General features: G+C 35.2%; 1 protein-coding gene across 1 annotated transcript; it reads left to right on the top strand.

The window, feature by feature from the left end:
- The first annotated feature begins 1,226 nt into the window (after positions 1-1,226).
- LOC124369496 (glucose dehydrogenase [FAD, quinone]-like) lies at positions 1,227-26,377 on the top strand. Its single transcript, XM_046827510.1, has 2 exons — positions 1,227-1,637; positions 24,315-26,377. The coding sequence occupies exons 1-2, from the start codon at positions 1,227-1,229 to the stop codon at positions 25,758-25,760; spliced, it is 1,857 nt and encodes a 618-aa protein (XP_046683466.1). The 3' UTR covers positions 25,761-26,377.
- The last annotated feature ends 385 nt before the right edge of the window (positions 26,378-26,762 follow it).

Raw genomic sequence — 26,762 nt, 5'->3', positions numbered from 1 at the left:
TGGTAAATGGGACAAGTACTTCACTTCCATGGCAAATGTGGGACTGAATAGTTCTGCAACAATAGGAAACACGGCTGTATTATAAGAGTCTGCAAAGAGGTTAATTGGGTGAAATAACGAACTATTGCCACAAAATTACAACTGCACAGAAGACTAGGTTTCAATGCAACACATATTTGAAACCGATATAAAAGTACGTAATTAAAAATTACAGCTGTTCCTCATTTCCTAATTTCAGAATATATTAAATATGGGAACTATTGTTAAATGTTATTCAATCGACCTAGTTTTCGGCAATGGAATCTCTAGATTGTCTTTATTTAAAATGGACCAATTTATGATAAGTAATTTTAAATTCTGGAATTTAAATAACTTCAAAGTAAGTAAATTGACGTATTGTAATAAACTATGATCGGCAGTATAATACCAAACTGACCTTTTTATAATGAAGCTGACCATACAGCCTGGCAGTCACGCAACAAGCTGAAGGAACTTACTGCATACGTAATACAGTCTAACAGATTTTCTGTACATTTGTAGAGGACAGTGCAGTACTAGACACAGGTTTACTAAAACACAGTAATAGACAATAGCACAGTAACAGACGTCGTAAACAATGAAAGCTGAATGTACAATCAGACACGATACCGTACAACAAAGGCAAGGGGCAGTCAAAACAGTATTAAGTGCACTTACTGAACTGATAATTGTTCCAGCCTCGACAGGAAGTGAACTTCACTATTATTATTACTCTACTAGTTGTAAGTTCTAGATATTGTATATAAAATTAGACAAAAAATAGGCTTCTTGTCGAATAATTCTATTAGTAATAAATCAAGTAAAAATTGTATCTGCTGTTTATAACTGTAAACAAACAACCTAGAATTTCTCTAGACTATCGAATGCTACCTAATACCTTACAATAGATCCATTATACATTTTTAAAAGCATCTAAATAGCTAGTTGCGTTAAAAACTTTAATCATCTAATAACCGTTATAGATTGAAATACTTCCTAAATATCAGTTTTTAAAATAATTAGTAATTCCTCTAGCATTAATTGAAAACTTTCATCTGTCGAGGTTTTGTTTTAGGAATATTAACAAGTATGCTCGATCCTACATCAATTCTCCCTCCTACGATATTCGTACAACAATACTTCAGTCTCTCAGTGTGTGTCCGCTCAATTCTCCTACTCAACAGCTGACACTCCATTTGTGATTCCAGATGAACTGCAACTGCCCGGTGACGCAGCCGGGGCCTACACTGGCCAGCACTTGCGGCGGTTCTTCTTTCATGCTGTTCATGGGTCTCTTGGAGGTCTTCATCCGTTCCCAGTGTGACCTGGAGGACCCGTGTGGACGGCCAGTTTCTCGAGGCGTCCCCGATAGAGAGTACGACTTCATCGTAGTAGGTGCGGGCTCTGCAGGCGCGGTCGTGGCCAGCAGGCTCAGTGAAGTGCCTCACTGGCGGGTCCTGCTGGTCGAGGCGGGAGGCAACGAACCCACGGGAACACAGGTTCCGTCCATGTTCCTCAACTTCTTGGGCACTTCCATCGACTGGGGATTCAGGACGGAGCCGGAAGACATGGCATGTCTTGCGGAGAACGAGCGGCGGTGTTACTGGCCTAGAGGAAAGGTGATGGTCAATCAGATTTCACTAGTATGATGTTTATTGAATATTGTTATTATGTATTAAGATTAACAGACCTGAAGAAACAATACATGGGGGGAAACTAACTGTCCAGCTTGGATACAGCACTAGGTTGCATAGACCAAGTACTTACTTTTTATCGTGTTTTCTTTTTTTTAAGATATTGTAACTGCGAGAATGAGACTTCTTACCACCCATACATACACTAGATCAATTTGACATCCTTAAGTATTCTTAAATATGATTTAGCTGTGAATACAATCTCGAACAGAGAATCAGTTGAAGCCTGTTATAAAAGAAGGCACAAATTAATCCTGTATGTCACAGTAACACTTCTTATCAGTACTGTTGAACTTGCACTGTACCGACATCTTTCAAATTCTGTGTGTATCACCGTAACAGTTTGTATCATTACCGGTGAACTTGCACTATTTCGACCTTCCCCCATATTCTGTTTGATGAGGACGGGCAAAATAATATTTAAAAGAATACCGACCTCTTTCATTTATTTATTTTGTTATTTGTATGTATAGAAATACTTGAAACTGGAAGAAATCTTGTCCGATCGATAGAAATGTTAAATGCAAAACAGTGTTGTAGCGCCCTTCTGACGGCCAAGAACGAACGGCATGTAAGACTCTTCGGTGTTACCGATGGCCCGTCACTCGCCGTTGCTCAATGATTCTCAGGAGCACGCTTTCGTGAGCCACGAACCGCACCCAAATCTCATCTCGAGGAGGGGATCTAGACTTGTGCGTAAATCGAGGAGTACAACAGGGCGTGTCTTCCAAATAGGAATCAGATGTTGCATAATATATAACGGTTTCTGTGGTAATGAAACCAAAATGTCATCTCTAGGGCGGCACCGATTGCGATCCCGACCTTGGGCATCTACTTACTGGGTCAGGACTCCTTCCACCGCCTTTCACACGAAGTGATGCGGTGGCGGCGGCAGAGGCACGCGGTAGCCAGCTATACACGCATCCTCCTAGTATCGGTCCAAGGTCAACCGACCGCATTACGTGGGCCCAATTTCGGTTAGGTTACAACATACTAAATGATCCTCTTGCAAATCTCGACAACCGTAATTGAATTTGGATCTTCAGCGTAGTTTCCTCACTGGCGAAACGTGTATGGTCCGAACATTGGTTGCCCGTCTTTGCCTTCACAACACGAGTGGTGTTAATATCTCGCTACATATGCAATCCACCTGAACTGAATCCCAGCATGATTACTGTCGCATATTCCAAATTTTAACAGCAGCAAGATAGCATGTATGCTCACCTCATTTTTAGTTTTCTTAGAATTGTAATTGTTGGTCGTTTTTGGTATGATGATAGAGTGAATGTTATTTTCTTGGGATTCTGAATTGCAACACGCTCGTGTGTGTGTGTGTGTGTGTGTGTGTGTGTGTGTGTGTGTGTGTGTGTGTGTGTGTGTGTGTGTGTGTGTGTGTGTGTGTGTGTGTGTTCACAGTTCACAGTTCAGTTCACAGTTCAAATATGTTTATTTATTAACTGTTTTTTTATTTGATACATGATCCCATGTGCCTGACACAGCAAGTGCGGGATTCTGAAAAAACAAGCATCTTTAATACAATTTTTTTTTTTATATGGCTACTATACAGTGCAATACTCCAATATAGGAAAAGTCTACTCTAGAATGAAATTACTTTTTATAACTAATAATGATAACAATAACAATAACAATCCATAATAACAATTTAAAACTATCAAATACAGAATTTTAAAACAAAACTACACCCCAACAAAATACAATAAATACTATTACAATTACAATTACACCAACAAAACACACATTTTCTGACTAAAAGGTATTCCAAGTGACTCCCAGTACATGTAAGCTCTCTCAAGAGTCTACACCCATATGTATAAGTTATTGATTAATAAATAAATAAAATAAATAAATAACAACAAGATAAACAAACAATAACTATCAATAAACATCTAAATTCATAACAGCAATAAAGATCAACAATAATGATGACAATGAACAACAACAATAACTAACAATAAACATCTAAATTCATAACAGCAATAAATATCAACAATGATAACAAATAATAAACTTCTAAATTCAATAACAGGATAATAAAACTTTAAACCAAAAAAATCAGTAACAGAACTCAATAAATATAATTAAATGTATAAAACTGTTCAACTGGAAAGCCATAATCAGGAATCACATCATGGAGCATTACATTATATTATAATTTGGCGAATATATTGTTTAGCTTTCATCTTAAATTTTGGTTTGCTTTCAAACAACAACTCGTCGCTGCCTTGTATGATGAAATTATTAAATATTTTAATTCCTGCATAAATAAACTGTTTTCTAGCCATTTCCTTGTTCAGGTTTTCAGTTTTAATTATAAATTTAGAAGACAGGCGTGTATTTCGAGAATACTCATTAAATTCATATCTGTACAGATTTTTATGAATATACAATAAGCAGCACAGTGCATATAGTTGATTGAAAGTAAATATATTATCTTCTTCAAAAATATGTGTTACCCTGTCAAATTTTCTTAGATGATGAATATTTCTAATTGCAAATCGTTGAATCATAATAACATTTTTCAGGATAGTACTGTATGTACCTCCATAGTGGATAATACCATATCGCATTGTTCCCTCAAACCATGAAAAGTAAAGTTGCTTAAGATGCTCCGGTCTGAGAAACTCCCTCATATGATACAAGGCATAGTTTATTTTACTTAACCTTGTAGTTAAATCCAATGCATAACAATCCCATTTTAAATTTCTATCGATAATTAACCCAAGATACTTTATTTTCTCGACTATTTCTATTCTTATGCATTTACAGTCATATATACATTGATGATTATGACAAAAAAGTTCATATTCATTCTGAAGATTGCTACAAGTTTTAGTTCTATCGAAAAAAAGAATACATTTTGATTTGTTAGTATTTACTAATAGTTTATGTTCTATTAACCAGTTTGATATAGACTTTAAGTCACTACTTACTAGTTTTTTCAAAATGTTTTTATTATAGGAAGAGCAAACTAGACCAGTATCATCCGCATAAGCAAAAATTTTAGAATTTAATTTTAGTTTCAATAATTCATTTATATAAATGATGAACATGAGAGGTCCCAGTACTCCACCCTGAGCCACCCCAAATCTCAGTTGTAAAACATTACTAACATGATTACCTATCTTTACAACTTGACTTCTATTTTTACAAAATGAGGTTAACCATTCCCCGGCCCTACCTCCTATCCCATATAACTTTAACTGTCTTAACAATAAGTCAATATCCACCAGGTCGAAGGCCTTCTGAAAATCGAGATAAATTGCAATTGTGTATTTACTTTTATCAACAGATTCAGCGATATATTGTATATGTTTCTCAATTGCCATATCCGTACCTTTGTTTGGTAGGAAGCCAAATTGATTTTGTGAAATTAATGAGCTATTGATGAAATAATTTAACAATTGAGTTTTTATTAAGCTTTCAAATATCTTTGCTAAGGTATTAATCAAAGAGATAGGCCTATATGAGGACATTTCCCTGCTGTCACCCCCCTTAAAAATAGGAACAACACAAGCAATTTTTAATTGTTCCGGGAATACTCCTTGATTTATAGATTTAGAAAATATGTTATATAAAATTAGTACAAATACCTGCAAGTTATTTTTAATAGTGACTATGCTGATGCCATCCATACCACAACTATTTTTGCTTTTCATCTTAATTATGACATTGTATATGTCATCAATTGAAATGTTAAAATATTCTAATATAGTCTCTTTTACTGCTTGATCTTCATTAAATAAATCATAACCGAAAAATTGTTCTTTTAATTTACTCGAAATATTCACAAAATATTTATTAAATTGATTTGCTACAAATTCCTCATTTTTACCTACATCAACAATTGTGCCGTCACAATAGACTTGATCAATGTTTTTCCTATTCTTACCTAAAATAGATTTAATAACGGTGTCCCTCAGGGCTCCATCCTTGGGCCTCTATTGTTTCTAGTTTACGTCTGTAGATTGAAATCAGTGATCCAGCATGGAACGCTGGTTCAGTATGCTGACGACACTACTCTCTGTCTCAAAAACAAATCAACCCAAGATCTGGAAATCAATTCTTTCATAGAATTGAATGCATGCATTCAGTATTTTGCTGAAATAAACCTGAAAACAAATCAGTCTAAAACAAATGTCATACATTTTAGCCTTCGACAAAATGATCACACAGCGCACCCTGCTGTGTTTGTGGATGATGTTCGTTTAGAGGAAACTGATTCCACAAAGTTTTTGGGAATGTTCCTAGATAGAGGACTGACCTGGGCTGATCATGTGGACAATGTATGTGCTAGAGTAGCCTCAGGCATATATGCCTTGCGGCATTTAGCAAAGTTTTGTTCCCTCAGAGTTTTAAAAATGGCCTATTTCGGCTTAATCCACCCACACTTTGCGTATGGAGTGAGACTCTGGGGAGGTTGTGCCAGAAACAAAATGGAAAGAGTTTTCAAGCTCCAAAAAAAAGCAATCAGAATCATTGCAAAGCTGAATTATAGAGAGTCGTGTAGGGAATCTTTCAGGGAGCTGGGGTTGCTGACTTTGCCCTGCCTCTACATTCTTGAGGTGATCACGTACTGCAAATCAAAGTGTGATTTGGTTCGTGGCGGTGACGTTCACCAATATGGGACAAGAGGCAGGGACAATTTTCGAACTAGTCAATACAGATTGACGTTATCACAACACCTCCCGCAACAAGTTGGTGTCAGACTCATCAACAAGCTCCCTGAGAGTATAAAAAATTCCATCAATCAAAATCAATTAAAAACTCGTCTCAAATGCCTTTTGGTGTCAAAAGCGTTTTATTCTGTCGATGAATTCATGATGAGCCGCTGGGAGGTCTAAATTTGCACAGTATTTAAATAATCAGTTTGTATGTGTTTGCTCTGGATCTGGAGTCGGTATGTATATGTTTGCTTTGGATCTGGAGTCAGTTTGAATGTGCCTGAGCGAATGTATGAATTGTAAGTGTGAATGTGTATGAAGGTATAGTTGGGACTATTTATTTTTGTTTATGACGATTGCGATACAATGTTAAATTGTTTTAAAATGCAATAAAGAGATTATTATTATTATTATTATTATTATTATAACTTTCCAATAGTGTTTGGTGTTACCCTTATTTTGATTAATAAGTTGAGAGTAATAATTTAATTTTGTCATTTTAATTTGTTTCTTAACTATTTTAGACATCTGTTTATACTGTATTCTTAATTCATAATTTGTTTTATTTTTACAACATAATTTATACAAACAATTTTTTTCATTTATTAGGGAAACCAAATTGTCAGTTACCCATGGACGCCTCCTCCTATTGCTACTAGTGATCCTCTTTAAGTCACATGAAGCATTGTAACAATTATTATAAATATTATAAAACTTAGACAGACTCATATTAACTTCATGACATTGATAAACAGGCGTCCAATCAGCTCTTTTCAATTGTAAATTAAGCTTCTTGCTGTCCAATATCTTACTGTGTGTGTGTGTGTGTGTGTGTGTGTGCGTGCGTGCGTGTGTGTGTGTGTGTGTGTGCGTGTGCGTGTGCGTGTGCGTGTGCGTGTGCGTGTGCGTGTGCGTGTGCGTGTGTGCGTGTGCGTGTGCGTGTGCGTGTGCGTGTGCGTGTGCGTGTGCGTGTGCGTGTGCGTGTGCGTGTGCGTGTGTGCGTGTGCGTGTGCGTGTGCGTGTGCGTGTGCGTGTGCGTGTGCGTGTGCGTGTGCGTGTGCGTGTGCGTGTGCGTGTGTGTGTGTGTGTGTGTGTGTGTGTGTGTGTGTGTGTGTGTGTGTGTGTGTGTGTGTGTGTGTGTGTGTGTGTGTGTGTGTGTGTGTGTGGTGTGTGTGTGTGTGTGTGTGTGTGTGTGTGTGTGTGTGTGTGTATTGTATTATCACGCACTGTATGTATTCCTATTCAGTTAACATAAAATGACCGACCCCTCCCTCCACGTTACATAAAACTGTTTGGTTGGAGCCAGTGGCGTAGCGAAGGGGGGGTGTCCCGTGGCTCCGGACCCCCCCCCCCCGAAATTTGAGACATATTAAAAAAATAAAGCATGGAAAAAGGGAGAGTTATCATTATTCTTGCCTACAAACATTAAATTGATTTATTTGATTGATTAAAGTGACCGTTGTTAAACATATAATTGTCCTTTCGTTTAAATCATAAAGTATCAAACGATACTTTTGGGCTCGACCTTTCGGATAGTGTAGTGTAATCACGGTACAGGGTGGTTATAAATTATTGTACACATTTTAAGATTGAATAAATAAATAATCAATCAACTAAAAAACATGGGAATTGTTTTATTATATTGTAAATTTAAAACAGTTTTATATACTGACTGAAAATTAATAATTGTACACATTACAATAATTATAAAAAGTAGTTATAAAAAGAAAGTAAAAATGTCACTTAAACTGTGGGTGTAAGGTATGATTCTTCTTAATGACTTGTGTTGTGACATAGTCAGCTGGTCAACAATGGATCTTTCCACACCAGCTGTTAATTACAGTTGACTAAACAAACACTAAACTAACCTCAGTATCAAAATGGCTAGTGTGCAAGAAAAAGCAAGGTGTGTTCTTTGGTTTCATGAAAGCAGATCTATAATAACTGTTCAAAGAAGGTTTCGTTTAGAGTATGGCCGCAATCCTCCGAGTAACAATTCTATAAAACGCTGGTATAGGCAGTTTGAACAGACGGGAAGTGTCCAACATAGAAAAGGTGCTGGTAGACCTCCAGTTTCTGAAGCTATTGTTGATCAAGTAAGAGAATTGTTTACGAGGAGCCCTGGTAAGTCTACTCGGCGTGCAAGTTTGGAATTAGGATTACCTCAATCAACAAACAGTCTTAAAAATTTTGCACAAACACCTTAAGCTCCATCCATACAAAATTCAGTTCTTACATGAATTAAAACCTAACGATAAACCTCGACGCTACGATTTTGCTGTTAGATTACTTGACCTCGAAGAACAAACAATAAACATTTGAGAAAGCAATTTCTTGAAAAAAGTAATTTTTTCTGATGAAGCAACCTTTCATGTTTCTGGTAAGGTGAATAGACACAATTGTAGGATTTGGGGTACTGAAATCCTCATAATGTTCGAGAACAAGAAAGAGACAGCCCTAAAATAAACGTTTGGTGTGCATTGGCTATAGATGAAGTGATAGGACCCTTTTTCTTCGCAGAACCGACAGTCACTAAAGAGGTATACCTCGACATGCTTGAACTTTTTGCAATACCGCAAATTGAGCATAGACAACCAAATGTTTACTGGCAGCAAGATGGTGCCCCTCCACACTGGGGTAAGATAATACGTGACTACCTAAATGACACATTTCCTGGTCGTTGGATTGGACGCGATGGTCCAATTCCTTGGCCTCCACGTTCCCCAGACATTACACCCTTAGACTTTTTTTGTGGGGCTATGTCAAGGACAGAGTCTTCACCAAAAAAGTTCAAGATATTGAGGAACTCAAGAATAGAGTTCGAGAGGTTATTGGAAGCATAACTCCAGCAATGCTCAGAAACACATGGTGTGAGGTTGAATTTAGACTACAAACTTTGCGTGCAAACCTCGGAGAGCACGTGGAATTAGTTTAGTTTCCCTGTAAAAGTATGAGTAACAGTAATCTTTTTGTCCTTCATTGGTAATAAAACTGTTTTAAATTTTCTATTTAATAAAACAATTTCCATGTTTTTAAGTTGATTGGTTATTTATTTATTCAATCTTAAAATGTGTACAATAATTTATAACCACCCTGTATTTCTATAGGGCACGGTCACGTGACGTCGCAAAGTAACCTGAACCGTAACACGGCGAACAGTTTCAATCAGCGACCACTTCGTTCAAATTTGTTTTGGGGACGTATAATGACTGCTTAGAATTAAGTTACGACGTTGATTTTAGGTGTGATTAAACTGTAGACGTGTATATAACTATCGAAAAAAATATAAAAAATCACATTCGGTCGGAAAATACACTTGAAAAACTCTACTGATTAGAACTTCAACTAATTTGGACTTGAGGTAAAACGTGGCGTTTTCGATTGAGTTAGGACGACAATTTTTGTTATCATTAAACTGTACACTGTACCTATACAATTATCGAGAAAAAAATCACTTCCGGTCGGTAAATACCGAAGAAAAGCTCTCTGCAGGTTCAAGTTTTGACGATTTTGGATTTCACTGGTTGAGTGGTTGAGGTAAAAGTGGTACTTAGAATTATGTTAGGACGTTATTTTTAGATATTAATTCAACGCCGACTAATACATATATAATTATCGAGAAAAAAAAACAATGAAACACTCCCGGTCGGAAAATACCGAGGAAAAGCTCTACTGATTGAGATTTTGACGATTTTGGATTTCACTGGTTGAGTCGTTGAGATAAAAGTGGTACTTAGAATTATGTTAGAACATTGATTCTAGGTATCAATTGAACGCCGACTAATACCTATATAATTATCAAAGAAGAATTTTAAAAATCACTTCCGGTCGGATAACACACCAGAAAAACTCTGCTGATAAGATGTTCCGACTACTTTGGATTTCACTGACTGAGGTATTATTTCATTTCCCTTAGTATACTCCGATCGGAAGTGATTATTTTTGTTTTTTTTCTCGATAATTATATAGGTATTAGTCGGCGTTGAATTGATACCTAAAATCAACGTCCTAACATAATTATTATAAGTACCACTTTTACCTCATCAACTTAACCAGTGAAATCCAAAATCATCAAAACTTAAATCTGAAGAGAGCTTTTCTTCGGTATTTACCGACCGGAAGTGATTTATTTCTCGATAATTATATAGGTAGTCCAGTACAGTTTAATGATAACAAAAACTCGTCGTCCTAACTCAATCAACAATTCTACGTTTACCTCAATAACTGAAGTCCGAAGTAGTTGAAGTTCTAATCATTAGAGATTTTCAGGTGTATTTTGTTTCCGACCGAAAGTGATTTTTTTGATTTTTTTCCCGATAATTAGGCCTATATACTCGTCTACAGTGTAATGATACAAAAAAATCGTCATTATAACTCATTCATAAATACCTCAATCAGTAAAATCCAAAGTAGCCGAACTTCTAATCAGTAGAGTTTTTCCGACCGTTACTTTGATCTGTACCGGAGCAACGCTCGAAAATTGCCCTCCTTTTCTTAAGGGACTTCGGCCGTCAGTAGCCCAATGTCCCCCAAGGGGTATTTCATTTTCTCCACAGAATATAGTTGTGTCAATTATGCGCTTGAGTGAAACTATGTTTTGTTCTTTTTCTTTCTTATCCAGTGAATCCAACATCACTTTGGTGCCTTCTACTCGGCCAGAATCGAACTTCGTAAAGTTTCTGTAGCTATACAAGAAAATTTGTGGTACTAGAGTTGCTGTGAGAGTTGAATTTGCCCATTACATCTTTCCACTTTCTATAAGGCGTAGTTACTAAAGCTCCAGTATTTACCTTTTACCAGTGAACTCATTGGCAAACAACACACAAAACGTCCCCGGATCCCCCGGTTTCGGACCCCCCCCCCCGAACGAAATTTCTGGCTACGCTACTGGTTGGAGCATACTGTATATTCTATATGAGTTTCCTTTACTGTATATCCAAATACTAACAAAAAAAGCATTTGTAATAGAAAGGACAGCGGGTAAATTTGTTTAATTTTGTATCCTGTAATTGACACTTGTACTTTAAATAATTAAATAAAATAATATTTAAAAAAAAAAAAACTTTAATACAAAATTTAAACCATGCTTGTTCATTTATCAATTAACTATAGTAAAGAAGATGCTAAATCTTCATTGTGTAAAATTGTGAAAAACTCAAAGCTCCAAAAAATTATGATTAAAATCAAGTATAAATACATTTTATATGATCACTTTACAATACAGTATAAACTAAAATATCACCTTATAACAATTAAATCATGGGTATTTAAAGGAAACAGATTACAAAAAGAATACATTTAAAATACAATTTGTTGTCTTTTACAACCTATTAAACAGATAATAATTTGGACAAAATTTACATATATGGTGTTGATCCATCCAAACACCAACAAAATGTTTCCCTTATTAATATGAATAGCCTAATAGGATTGGATTTATCTCTACACCACAATTCCGGCCATCGTAGACCATTATTATTGGCTGTAAAGTATTACATATTCTAAAGTAACAATTTTATTAATTATTAAAGATGTATGAATCCATTTTGCAGATATAATTATTGTGGGCAGAGACCATTCGTTAGTGCTCATATATAAAGTATTATACCATAGTGAAATGAGTAAAAAGGGATTTCGTACACACACATTTTGGTAAACCACAATTCATAAATGAGACAAGTAGATACTTATACATAATTCTTAAAATCACAACACAGTAATCAATAGAAAAAGACTGTGGAAATGTTCTAAAAAGTAGTCATATCAAACATTTGAATACTGGATGTAAAATTATTTATACTGTTTTAAGTAAGTAATTTTTTACAATCTGGACCAAACAAAATTACATTCTGATAGGAAATCCAAAACTAATGTGCCACAAATATGTTTTCCTAAACAAATGTTCATACTTTTCAATCCCCACTACGCTATTACAATGTGGCATACTTTATAAACCTTACTGTACAAACCATGTGTATATCATTGTATGGTTAATTTCATATGAAATATTCAAAAGCATTACTTATTTATCACTAACAGTCCATTCAATTCAAAAAGAAAATGACATACCAAAAATAGAAGAAACAAAAAAAACTAACATGTTATATCACTTCAATTACAAGAGGCTATAAACAGACCTAACCAAAAACTGAGCCAACAAACTATGTAATGAAGGGCTATATTCCTATAAATAATAAGCCATATAACAAACCCAACAATTGCTGATTTAATGGCTGCCATGTTTTTCTAGTTGTGTCCAACTATTTTATATAACGTTTCTCATTCCTTCTTTTGAATTGAGGTATCCTAAAATTACCTATGCTCCTTAAGAAATTGTTATTCACCAAAGTCCCATTCATCAAATCCAAAACTTGGATTTTCAGCCAGGAATTTAATAAAGTTTCTGGAAAAAGAAGTTTATAATTCTCCAATGATAAATTACTACTTCAATAAATTACCACTCCACCACAGAGGCCTGAAATTTTTTGAATAAAACTTGGTTTAGGTTCCCATGATTTCAATTTAGTTTTCGAACAAAATCAAAATTAAAGATTTTTGTGTAGCCTTTTCAATGGAAATACAATTTATGTGTGGATATGATTTATGTAATTTTAAAATAATGAATAGATTTATAAACTATGATAACTTATCCAAATCTCTAGAAACTTCTTAAATATTTTTTATTAATTTTTTTAATAAAAAGCATGATTTTATTTATTTAGGATTAAACACCTAAAAATGTAAAATGTGTGTGTGGCAAATATATCTGAACTATTCTAACTCATTGCCGAATTTCATAAAATCCAACACATTCTAGTGTTGGACTAACCGACTAGTTGACTACCTGTTTATTAATGCCCAAAATAGTCGATTAGTAATGAAAACGTTCAGATATCACAAACAGTAGATCGTGAACTAATCGACTAGTTTAATGTTAAACTACAAATTTCCTTATTGGTTTGAATAAAATTATATTATTTTTATGTCATATTAGAATGAAAAAACAATATTTTTTAACATTTTTTGGGGACAAATTTACTCATTCTATCATTTGCTACTTGCCCGGCAATTTGCAAAAAAATGTCTCAGAAGGGACCGATGTTGCTGGCAAACATAAGTACTTTTTTGCAAGTAATAAATATCTGAAATTACATTTTATAATTTCTTACAATAAAGGAGAAAGTTTTGTTATCTATTAGCTAAAGATAGTTCCAAATAGTGTCAAACTATAAGAGCACAGTAGGCAAGAGTACTCTTCTTTTCATGTCAAGACAAGAAAACCTAGTCGATTAGTTTTTACAACTAGTCTAGCCAGTGTTTGAATGTAGTCGGCTACTCACTAGTCGGTTGTAAAAAGTAGTTGATAGTCCTATCACTAACCCATTCGTATTGTTTCTAGCAGGATCTTAACTGTGTATCATATAAGGTTAAGATGTAATAATTTAATTCTAACTTCAGAAAAATGTTCAAAGAAAAGTTATTTGAGCCACTTTTATTAAGGATTTTATGTACTAATAATAATAATAATAACATACAAAGCGGGATTTTAGAAAATCATTGTTCCAAATCGATTTGGTTAAAAAATAAATTAAAATAATGAAATCTAATCCTTATAATCATTAACTATTGATGGAGACTGAATTTCATTAGTTTGGTAGCTATGTACAAACATTTTTCCAAAATTACGTTATTTATTTGAGGGAAGGGGTCACCAAAACAAGTAATTCCACTTAAAACTGTTGAAATAAGACTTTTCGCAATTAAAATATTGTATTTTGTACTAAATTTTAGGAAGAAAAGAATTGATGGTGTTGAACTTGTTATGTATACTCAAAATATAACATCCATAATTTGTTTGGTTGTTGATACAAAGACTACCATCACACAAATGGGTTCAAAGTAGTGGTTAATGGAAGTTTATCCCATTTACCTGATCCCAGTCTTCTACAAATATTTGCTGTTACAAAATTTGTCAGCATATTATGAAATGTCCACATGATTATAATTATGTTTAATAGAAATATTCATTTTGGGGGTGCACATAGGCCAAAATAGTTATTCTATTGAATCTTGTATTTTTATATCCATTTTGCACTAGCCAGATCCTCATACTTTCAATAATCTGTAATATAGTTAAATTAAATACCAAAATACAACTTGTAACGTTCTTAAAATTAATTGATTTATTTATTTGTATTGTTCTCTATTAATTTTTTGTTAAAAATGTTTTAGCACAATTTAAATATGAAATGGTAAATGTTTCAACTTGACATTCCTAGTATATTTGTATGTATTTGTTTGTTTACATGTTTTGTTATGCTGAAAACATTTGACGTACTCCTTCACAATAACACAAATTTCATTAATTGAACCCATATTTTATTTGCACAGTGAATGATTTAACTGTGAAATTGAAAAGAACCATCAGTAATATATGTAAATTAATCTTATAATATACCGAGAAAATATGCTTCTTGATTAATTGATAAGCCTTACAAAATAGAAAGCCTCTGTCTCACATGAATGTGTTGCTAGTAGCCTACATAATTTGAAGGCTTGTAAAGTGAATTTATCTAGTAAGATATAAGATGTTATAAATTATTCTCTTGTTTAACTGTTCATCATCAAGATAACTCACATTTTATCAAAGAACTGTTATTTTTTCATTCTCTTTTAATTAACACTCATAAGATGAATCGTTTAATTGGTTGTTAAATAATAAGAAATTTAAATGAATCGGTGATTTTACAAAGGGCATGAGTCACATTTTTTTATGAAATTGAGTTTATATTGGTTTCTTACTGCTGGAGGGTCAATACATTGTTTAGTTGTCAAACGGCATATTAAGTCACATACTCAGTGTTGCTATTGTAGACTCATATTTTATACGTGTGGTTCACTAACGGCACTAACGGAGTCAGTGACTCGTGCCGTTTCAGCACTCAACTACTGCCAAGTGCCAACTAGATCAGCTGATCATTGCCGCCCTTTTAGTCACTCTGCTTCCTAGGTTATTGAAGTGTAGTAAGTTGATGTGTATGTTTGTGGGTTTGTCGGTGTTATTATCAGTAAGATTATAGTGTTTTAATAGATCGTAAAATCAAACATCAAGTTAGATATGTGACTCAATAAGCTAATTTCTTTTTTATGTAACGTTATGACTTTGAAACTACGTATTTACTAGTTTTCTGAGTGAGGTTTTAGAAGGTTTCATAACCTCAAAGATGAATTCTAATGCTAACAATATTTTAAATAATGATTTGGAAACTCAAAATAGAAGAAAGAAAGGTGTTAGGAATGACAATTTGGGTATTTATTTACAATACCGTGACCATGGAAAATGGACTTTTTTCATGGGTTGGGCATTTATAGCCTAGTATTATTATCACAGGTGCATATAAACTGGGGGGAAATAATATTATTGTATTATATTGACGCCTTTCGGACATTATTGCGTTAAGGAGCAGGGGCATCACGTGATCTGGGATTCGACTTTTGCAAGCTCGAGTTAATTTTTTTTCTAAAAGAGCAAGCAGTGCGCAGCGGGCAGGCATCGTTGACAGGATTAACGTACTAGTCACTATCATTTCAGTAACTTATCACTTACCGTAATGTTCAGGTGGGTACAGTTTTGCAGCCACAACCCAGAAATGGTGGATCCGCTCATTGAGGTTTGGGTATTTCGCCTTAAAAAGGTATTCACCCAAATACCCCACAAAATGAGTTTTTATCCTGCCGTAACGCGGAATTTTATCTTTTACACTTCTCCACGTCCGCTTGATGGTATTTGTGTGGGCGTGAGTGCGTGGGTCCACAAACTCCTTTGAGTGGTTGACTGTCTCATGCTGTCAAATAAGGAGGATAGACACGGAGGAACAAAATAGTTCAAAATGGCATCCCTTCTTTATTTGAGAGAGCCACTGAGTAATACCAAACTGTCAAATATGGATAGTGTTGCCAGAGGTACTGTCAAAAACAGAGTTTTACAGAGAATTTAAAAAAATCGTAACTCCTTTAATTTTTGCTGCCGACGAATTTTTTTTCACTATTGTTTTCAGGAAAAATTGTAGTTTTCAGGAAAAAAAATGAACATACCTTTCCATGGTCACGATATTGTAAATTGATACCACAATTTGTACTAGGCCTACCATAATGTGAGGAAGAAAGCAATAATAGAAGGTAAGAGTTATACCAATTCTAAAGGTAGGCTTGTAGGGGAGAGTGGGGTAAAACCGGGTGGCTAGTCTTTGATGGCTTCCTGAATCTAAGTTTTTTGGCAGAAATGAATGAAAATTATTACTAGTACAGTAAAAGCCCACTAATCCGGCATCCAATGGTTCGGCACTTTCATTCATCCGGCACCGTCTTAAAAAAATCGCGTAGATGAGATATTTTAACCGCACTGTGAAAAGTACAGGTCGCAAGAGCGCTCGAAAAGGTCGAGCTCAGTCGGAAGGGATCGTATGTGACGCAGCAGCTGTGTGTGAGGGGGTTACGTGTTTGTCTAGTGTCTGCCTCAGTCAGTTCGTACTCGAGTGCAGTCGTGAGTGTTGTGCTCGTTCATATTGTGTTTTAACTTTCTAAAAGTTGTGCCCTATGTTTTCCAAGCCCGGCTCACCCACCAGCAAAGTTGGAAATAACTGTAAGCATGTCATCAACAATGTATGACATCAAGAAGAATAAAGAAAAGTTACTTAAATTTAAGTCTCAAACTACAAATGTCAAAGACATGCAGTCTCGACAAACTTTAAAAAAACCTAAACTTAACGAAATTTTATTCAAATGGTTTAGCGTTAAGCGGTCTGAAGGGAAGCCTGTGACTGGGCCCATGATCATGGAAAAAGCTAAACATTTCCGTGAGGAATTAAAAATAGATGAGAAAGAATGTGCCTTTTCGGATGGTTGGCTGCACCGATTTAAAAATCGACACGGAATACGGAAGCTTGATGTAGCTGGGGAGTTCCGATCAGCCGACCAAAATGCGGCTGAAGAATATAAAGCTGAATTTGAAAATCTAGTTGAAGACTACGATTTGTCAGCATGCCGGATTTACAACGCTGATGAAACTGGCCTACTTTGGCGTTGTTTGCCTAATTCGACTTTGGCAGCAGGGGATGAGAAATGTGCCAAAGGCTTAAAAAAAAACAAAGACCGTTTGACAATTTTGCTCTGTGGCAATGCCTCAGGGGACCACATGTTGACGCCTTTCGTCATCGGAAAAGCAAAAAAGCCAAGACCTCTGAAAGGCATTACCCACCTTCCCGTAATATACGATGCTCAATCCAATGCGTGGATGAACTCCGATTTATTTAGAAATTGGTTTTTCCACCACTTCGTCCCATCTGTAAAAGACAATCTGAAAAACCGTGGCTTACCTGAAGACAGCAAGGTTGTGCTCATCCTAGACAATTGCAGAGCTCACCCTGCAGCGTCTGAGTTGATATCGGGAAATATTTTACTGCCTACCTCCCGGCAAATGTCACGTCCTTGATTCAGCCAATGGATCAAGGTGTGATTCAGAACTTTAAATATTTTTACAGAGCGTCCTTTCTTCAAGGCCTGATAAACTCAGAGTGTATGGTGGTTGATTTTCAGAAAAAATTAACATAAAGGATGTAATTTTCGGAATCGCCTTGGCATGGAAAAAGGTCAAGCCCACCACTCTACAAAAATCTTGGCGAAAACTATTGCCAGCTGCCTACCAAGAAGAGGACATTGCTGTTTCAGTCGACAATAAACAATATTGGACTTGGTGGCCCACAGTTCCCAAGACGAAATAAGGAAAGTGCCACAAGAAGAAATCTTGGAGTGGATACACATTGATTGCGACGAGCCAGTTGAAGAAGAAATTACGGATGAACTGCTCATCAAAAGTGTACTTGGACCTCAGTCAGAGCCTCATCCTGTGGAGTCCGAATCAGATGATGAAGAGGGAGCAGATGATTATCCAACACCCGTGCCTACATGGAGTGAAGCAAGTGCCACTATCGACACGTTTATACGATTTGCCGAACGCAGCAGCTCCTACAATGCTTCAGAGCTTGTAAATTTATATGTTCTGAGAAACGACTTTTTAAAGAAGAAACATAATACAAAAAAACAAACAGACATTAGGTCTTTTTTTCAAATAAAATACTGTACACAAAAATTATGTTTACCATAATATTTATTACATAATGTACGCACTAGTTACCCTACATCTAAGTTAACCTAAGTTTAGAAATGTTTTTCTAGGCATTAAATGTTCATTTTGTGTTCAAACTAATGTTTGTTTAATTTTATTTATCTCCTTAGTAATTCTTTAATTGTTTACACGTAAAGAGTGATTTTTTTAAAGCCACACTCTGAAACTGAGACGACGATTTTTAGCCCGCTATCATCGCTAAAGTAGAAAAAGTAAAATCAAGCTACTGTACATTATCTCTTTGGGACTGAAAACCCAGCCACTATTTTTAAAGAGTGATTGTATTTTGGCTGGGTTTTCAGCTTTTCTGAGTTAATATCACTTGATTTCACTCCTTTTACTTTAGTGTGATACGATTTTAGCGGCCTAAAAACCGAATTTTCCGGCATTTTCATATGACGCTCGGTAATCCGGAATTTTCAATAATCCGTAACACTTCGATCCCCGAAAGTGCCGAATTAGCGGGCTTTTACTGTAGTCTTAGACTAGTTATGTATCATAATATGGCCATAAATATCAAATGACACCAAAGATGTTTTAATTACTTAGAATATAGTAAAAAAGTGAAACTACCCGGTTTTACCCTACCAGTGGGGTAAAACCGGGTACGCATGGTAAGTATATGGGAAATATGAAAAACTACAATCTTTGTTATACAGATTTAATGTTGGAACTAAATGTAACAGGTTTGGTTTGTAAATAAAGTATCTACATTTTTATATATTTATGAAATTAACTTATGTAAAAAAACTTATTCTATGTAAAAATAAAAGCTTTTTCATTCCTTTTTTAGTGAAATTGAACTGCAATTTTACTTTTGCAAGGGTTTACACAAATCACATATAAAGTTATCGTCCTCTCCTTCTAAACCACAGCATTCTTCGTGTGCCCACCCTAAGCATCCTGAACACTGTATCCAGCTTTCGTTGCTTTTGGAATTTGAGTAAATGTCGTGGTGGGATGATGTCTCTCGACGGTGAAACAATGAAAATTGGTTGTTCAGGTGACACTTGACATTGGCCTGAAAACTTTCGGGATCACTCAGAGAAACCCTCTCCTTATGTCTCGCTAAGAACCCATACAGCCAGTCTTTACCCGTCAGTTTTGTCTCATTAGAAAACTTATGTTTAATTTTATTTTGCACAGCAAGCTCATAAGCAAATCTACGGACATCAGTCAATGTAAGGCCGAAAAGCCTCTTTTCTAGGAGCAAAATATGTTCAACTATTAAGTTTTCTGTTCCTCAGTGAGAACTGTTTTGTAGTGTCTTAATCCTTTAGCAGATGCCTCAGTAGCTGATAACTGATTTTGTTTCACCTTTTTTACTCCACCTTCTAAAGTAGATTGAGGGACTTGAAATAACTTGGAGGCTTTAAGAATCCCATATTGCCTAAAATTACCTCTTTTATGGCTAATTCCATACTATTCTGATCCCATGACTGACGTTTGGTCTTCCTGATGTATGTTCTAGGCATCCTTCAGCATCACACTGTGACAAAAAAATTTTATTAAAAGCAAAATATGTTATTGCAATTCAATGGTAAACTTATTTATTTGTTTTGGTAATGTAACAGCTGTTAAATTCTGATCTAAATACTGATTTCAGATGTTGGTCTTTAATAAAAATAATCAACATGTAGGCTAAAATCAGTTTTATATAAATAAAATTTTATAACATTTAGCTATTGGTGCGCAATGCTTAAAACGTGGGGTAAAACCGAGTACCACCCGGTCCTGCCCCATCCGTCATACCCGGTTTCACCCCACATGTCGCTTCAGAGAAAAACGTAACTTAGCTTCGCTAAATCAAACAGATTTGGAACGACTTTATGTCTACGTTTACTTCAATAAGTAAGCTACACATTAATGTACTTACCTTTAATAGTTGTCAAGCAGTACGTTTGTTGTATGCAATCCAATTTCACCAAAAGTTGAATCAGAAAAGTACTAAAATGTGAAATAACACATAACAGCTGTATAAAACGTTAAATAAACATGGAGAGGCGTCCTCTGCTTCTCCTTGCACTACGGATCTTAGTCCTGGCATTAGGCGATAAGTAGCAGCACTGGCTAGGCCAAACGTACCCGGTTTGGACCCTACCACCCGGTTTTACCCCACTCTCCCCTACTTGACCGCATCACTGGCGAAAACTGCAGCTGTAAAAAGAAATGTTTTGAACACTTTACTGAAAATGACAAAATGGATATTTTACGGTTGTTTTCTTGTTATAAAACTAAGAACGAACAAGATATATATTTGCAAGGACTTCTAACTTTACAGAATGTGAAACACAGAAGACCACGAAAAGATGAGCCAAGAGATAGATCTTATAATTTTCAATATCATGTCAAGGTAGGGTCCAAAAAGCATGAAGTTTGTAAAAAGGCATATATAAGTTTACATGGAATAACGGAAAAACGTGTTAGAAGAATTTGTGATTTGTTAAAAACTGGAGACATCCCTAGTGATAAACGGGGCCATAAATTACCCGGAAATGTTATTCCGTCAGATGTTTGTGAGAAAATAAAATCTCACATAGAGTCTTTCCCGAAGAAAGAGACTCATTATTCAGGCAAATTATGCTTTTACTTAGATGCCCGTCTTACTGTAAAGGCCATGCATGAACTCTTTGTCAAAAAATACCCAGACCTATCAGTGAAATATGAATTTTACAATAAGTATTTCAAAGAAAATTTTACTTTAAGATTCGGTAGGCCACAAATCGATACATGCTGTAAATGTGAAGAATTGGGTACCAAGTTGAAAAGCCCTCATCTATCAGATAATGTTAAAAGAGCAGTGGCAGGTGAACTAATAGTTCACAAAAGGCAAAGCAAAAAGTTTTACAAGAAATTGGAAGAAATTACTGAATTGTCAAAAAACAGGAATGACATTTTAGCTATTGCGTTTGACTTCATGCAAGTTATATACCTTCCCAAAATTCCAGTTCAAGATATTTTTTACATGAGACAACTTGGCCTCAATATGTTTTGTATCCACAATCTAGCCAACAACAAAGCTACATTATACCAGTATTATGAAGGTATTGCCAAAAAAAGTCCAGACGAAGTTTGCTCTTTCTTGAAAGATTTCATTGACAATTTTCCGGATTCTGTCAAGGAGTTGTACGTTTTCAGTGATGATTTTTCCGGACAAAATAAGAATAATACAATAGTTAGAATGTTTTTAAGTTTAGTAATGACCCAACGTTTCTCAAAAATTATTCATTTCTTTCCTCTTCGGGGTCATTCTTTTTTACTCTGTGACCGGATTTTGGAGTTTTGAAAAGAAAATTGAACAAATATGACCGGTTGTACGTTCCCAGTGAGATTTCTGGACTTATTACCGAAATTGCTTCAAGGTTTACTCTTAAAAATGTAAGAACTGAAAATATTCTCAACTTCAGTAGTTGGTGGCCAGAACTGTTTAAGAAAACATGTATTTCTGATGAGACACTTGGTAGGGCAGTACCGAAGGAACAAAAAGTATCCTTTCATACATCACCTTACATGATGTTTACCTACTCAAATGAACATCCAGGTGCAGTAAAAACGTGTCCATTCATAGACAATAATGTTGTAGAACAAACTTTTGTTCTAGCAAAGGACCGATACTCAACAAACATACCCGGACCAGCACCAAAGTACAATGGGAAAATACCCATCCCTTCTGAAAAAATGGAAGATATTAAGAAGACCATCAGTTACATACCTCATGAATATCTTGATTTCTATAATGACATAACAACTTGGCCAACCGAAGAACGTAGATCCAGGCTTGACCAAGAAGAAAGTGTTGGAGATGAATGGGGCTAGATGTTTTACTTGTAAGCCTACTACTGAAGCCATTTTAATTTTGTCATTATCTAACCAAATACTGGACCTTAAAATGTTAGTATATAATATTTTTTAATAAATTTGTTGTCATAATACAATAAGAGTTTCAGTTTTATCCCTCTTTAATAGCTAATTTCCATAACTGATTTCACAAAGGGCATGAGTCGTGTTTTTTTTAAATTTGTTTACGGGTTGTATATAATATAATTATGTTTTTAAATTACATAAACTATACCATAATCATATATATTATCAGCCAAAAAAATACCAATTGTTTTAAATCACATACATTTAAGATAATCGTTTTTTTGTTTCCTGAAAAATTAGAAAATGTTGACTTATGCCCTTTGTAAAATCACCGATTCAAATAGGTTCAAATGAAAACACTTACGTTTTGGCTAACTAAGCAAAAAGAAATAATGACTGGATTTATAAACATGAGGGAAAGTGCATTACATCCCACAAACTTGAAAACATAATTCACGTTCAGATGCAGTTTAAAACTATTTCAGTCATACTTTTTATGATTTAATATTGATTGTACTTCTGTGTTAATGAAATAAAGTTAAGAAAATTACTAGGATATTTTGGTTATAAATATATACAAAGAGAGTCTCTACAATAATTTTAAATATCCTACATGAACTTATATTTAAAAACATTGTGTTTTTAAATAATTAGTGTAATTTAAATAGTGTGTAAATTTTATGTGTAATTTACTTGACTGAATTCAGTTAGTTTGTTAAGTAAATGAGGTTTAAAGTATTACTGGGAAACTGAAGATATTGAGATGTCCTAAGATGTTGGCTAATGGGATCAGAATACAATCACCAACAAGAGATGCATAAGCGAAGGAAATCCTCTCTCTGACTCCTTTGCTTTGTATAGTAAAAATGTCAATCTGTATTGAAGCAAACATTTATGCAATCCTCAAAAAGAAATCTTCCAGGTGATGTTATGAGCCAGGTACCTTTTTGAAAGAGAGAGAGAGACAGACAGAGACAGAGTATGTGTGTGTGTGCATGTGTATGTCTAAAAATATGAAAATATATAAACTTGTAACACATCTTTTTTCCTTCCTACATAAAAAACAATGTGTTATGCTGATTTTTATACGGCTTTTGTTACTTTGTTCAGTCGTACTGAACTTTTTTGGACTAGTCAACTTCCACATTCCATTACAAAGTACATCTCTTTAAGGGAAATTTCCAGACTACAAATTATGCCCTCACAATGTCTCGTATCCAAAGTCTTGGGAACTAAGCCTCAATCATACCTTTGGTAGCAGCAACCAGTTTAAAGAAATGCAGATATTGTTGCAGAGACCTTGCATTTATTATATTTAAACTATGTATTATTCTTGTATTATTTTCCTTGTCAATTAAGTTCTTCATTGCTGTTTTTGAACTAACCATTGTAAATGGGTTTCTGCATTGGAATAGACAAATAAATAAAGGTCTTATAAAGTTATGTGATATATATATATATATATATATATATATATATATATATATATATATACATATATCTTAATATTTATTGTTTGAAAATTTCAATTATCAAGATTATTTATGACCATGTCATGTTCACAATATGGTGAAGAAATTTACTTTTTCACTTGATATATAACGATCTATATTCTCATACAGAATATAAACTTCAGATCTAAGTTGAGATATTGATTTGAAGACATTACTGCTTGAGAGAATTTATGTCAGTATACAATGTTGAACAAATCATAACTTTTTATACAGCATGGGTAACATCAGCATTACATCTGAAAACTATAAAAAAATTATACTAATCATTTAATTTTTTTTGAATGTGAAATAAAGAATGGAATTACTTTTTTGTTGATTAAGTGTTAATTAATGGTGCTGTAAACATAATCTGTTGCAGGTTATTGGAGGAACGAGTGTCCTCAATGGCATGATGTACATGAGAGGCAGCAGGAAGGACTTCGATGACTGGGCGAAACTAGGGAACACTGGATGGGCGTACCAAGACGTTCTACCTTACTTCCTCAAATCAGAGGACAACCTGCAAGCAGACATGATGGACCCTGGTTTCCACGGTGTGGGAGGATACTTACCCGTCACCCAGTTTCCATACCACCCTCCACTTTCCCATGCCATACTGCAGGCAGCTATCGAGTTGGGCTACCCTGTCCGTGACCTTAATGGTGTGTCTCACACAGGGTTTGCCATAGCTCAGACAACGAGTAAGAACGGTTCTAGGTTCAGTTCATCTCGAGCTTTCCTCCGTCCTGTTAAAGATAGACCTAATTTGCATATTATGCTCAACACAACTGTAGCTCGTGTTCTCGTCGATCCCAATAAGAAACAGGCATATGGAGTAGAAATTATCAGAGGGGATGGAGGGAGGGAGAATATATTGGCAAAAAATGAAGTAGTTGTATGTGGGGGGGCAGTTAATTCCCCTCAAATCCTTCTTTTGTCAGGAATTGGGCCTCAAGAAGATTTGACCAAAGTTGGAGTACCTGTAGTCCATCACCTTCCAGGAGTTGGGAGAAACCTTCACAATCATGTGGCCTACTTCATGAGATTCTTCATCAATGATACATCTACAACACCCCTTAACTGGGCTACAGCTATGGAATATCTTCTATTCCGAGATGGCCTTATGTCAGGCACCGGTCTTTCAGACACTACTGGTTTTATCAACTCCAAGTTCGCAAATCCTAACGACGATCACCCGGATATTCAATTCTTTTTCGGTGGCTTCCTTGCAAACTGTGCTAGGACTGGGCAAGTCGGTGAGAGAACTGGTGATGCAATGAATACTACAGGACCTCCACCACAAAGAGAGGTGAATATTATTCCTGCAGTGCTACATCCAAAGAGTCGCGGATTTCTTAGATTAAGAGACAATAACCCTCTTTCACCTCCGATGATCTTTGCGAGGTACTTGACAAACCCCGCCGATGTAGCCACAATGATAGAAGGAATAAAGTTTGGTATCAGACTCTCGGAGACTCAGGCTTTGCAAAAGTACGGTTTCAGAATGGATACAACTCCAGCCATGGGGTGTGAAAATATTTCCTTCGGTTGTGACGCCTACTGGGAGTGCGCAATCCGCAGAAACACTGGTCCAGAGAATCACCAAGCTGGCAGCTGCAGAATGGGACCTTCTGGTGATCCTGGTGCCGTGGTAGATCCTGAACTTAGAGTTCATGGAGTGGACAAGCTGAGGGTTATTGATGCCTCTGTCATGCCCAGTGTAACTTCCGGCAACACCAATGCACCAACAATAATGATTGCAGAAAAAGGATCAGATTTGATTAAAAGCAGATGGATTGGGAAACAACTCTGGACCAAATGGTGACAGAATTTGCCAAAATTGTTAGCAGGAATTCCTACTAATACTTGTAATCTTGGATTATGAGAACTTTTAGAATAAGTATGTGATGTAATTTCACTGCTACAGCCAAAATCTCTTTTATAATTAAATAATGTTTTATAGGAATAGCCAGTTTTTAAGTCTTGTACCATATTTTGTACATAATTGAAATGAATGTTAGGGTGATGTGAGACTGATTGAATGAATGTTGGCTCCCTTTGGCTTATAAATATTTTGAGGCCAAATAATATTTTTGACAAAACACATTTCATTCGAAGTTTTCAAAGTTCTCCAAAACTAAATTGTTTGAATTCCATAAGTATTCTATTTTTAGTGAACAGATTGCAATGATAAACAGCAATGTCTATTTTCAAATTTATTTAACTTGTACTGAATACTATACAAATATTCGTTAAATTAATATTGTGGAATATTATAGGTCCTTTGTTTTACTCTTCAACAAATGAATGTGATAGTTGTCAAGAAAATTATTTATAACTAAAAATAAAAAGATACTAACAAACTTTTAAAGTTTGAATTAAAACGTTTAAAATAATGTCTAATAATGCTCTTCATTTGAAGTTTGTTTTTGACAATGGAAGGATTGTGAAGGAAACAGGATTTTTCCGAACATTTGCCATTGTTTAGTGATACAAAAAATCATTAATATTACGTTTCGAGATCTGCAATCTGACCTCTTCTTCTGGTAAATAACTAGCCTAACACACAATTACAAACTTAGGTTAAAATAAACAAATCATACCAGAGCGTTGACGTGCTTAAGTCAGGAATCACAACTGCCATGTAGTGTGTCAACTTCACTAACTCTAAAATATGCACTTATTACAAACTAAATACAACACTAATTATTAGTTTAGTTTTGTATTAAGTGTATGTTTTAGAGTTAGTGAAGTTGCCACACAACATGGTGGTTGTGATTCCTGATTTACGCATTTCACGATGCTTTGGTATGGTTTGTTTATTTTA

Source organism: Homalodisca vitripennis, chromosome X (assembly GCF_021130785.1).
Source record: "Homalodisca vitripennis isolate AUS2020 chromosome X, UT_GWSS_2.1, whole genome shotgun sequence".
Lineage (NCBI taxonomy): Eukaryota > Metazoa > Arthropoda > Insecta > Hemiptera > Cicadellidae > Homalodisca > Homalodisca vitripennis.
This window is presented reverse-complemented; position numbering and strand designations above follow the sequence as displayed.

Coding starts and splice junctions, on each gene's coding strand:
- LOC124369496 (XM_046827510.1), top strand. CDS start 1,227: ATGAACTGCAACTGCCCGGTGACGCAGCCGGGGCCTACACTGGCCAGC. Junction 1,638..24,314: donor GTTACTGGCCTAGAGGAAAG/GTGATGGTCAAT, acceptor AATCTGTTGCAG/GTTATTGGAGGAACGAGTGT.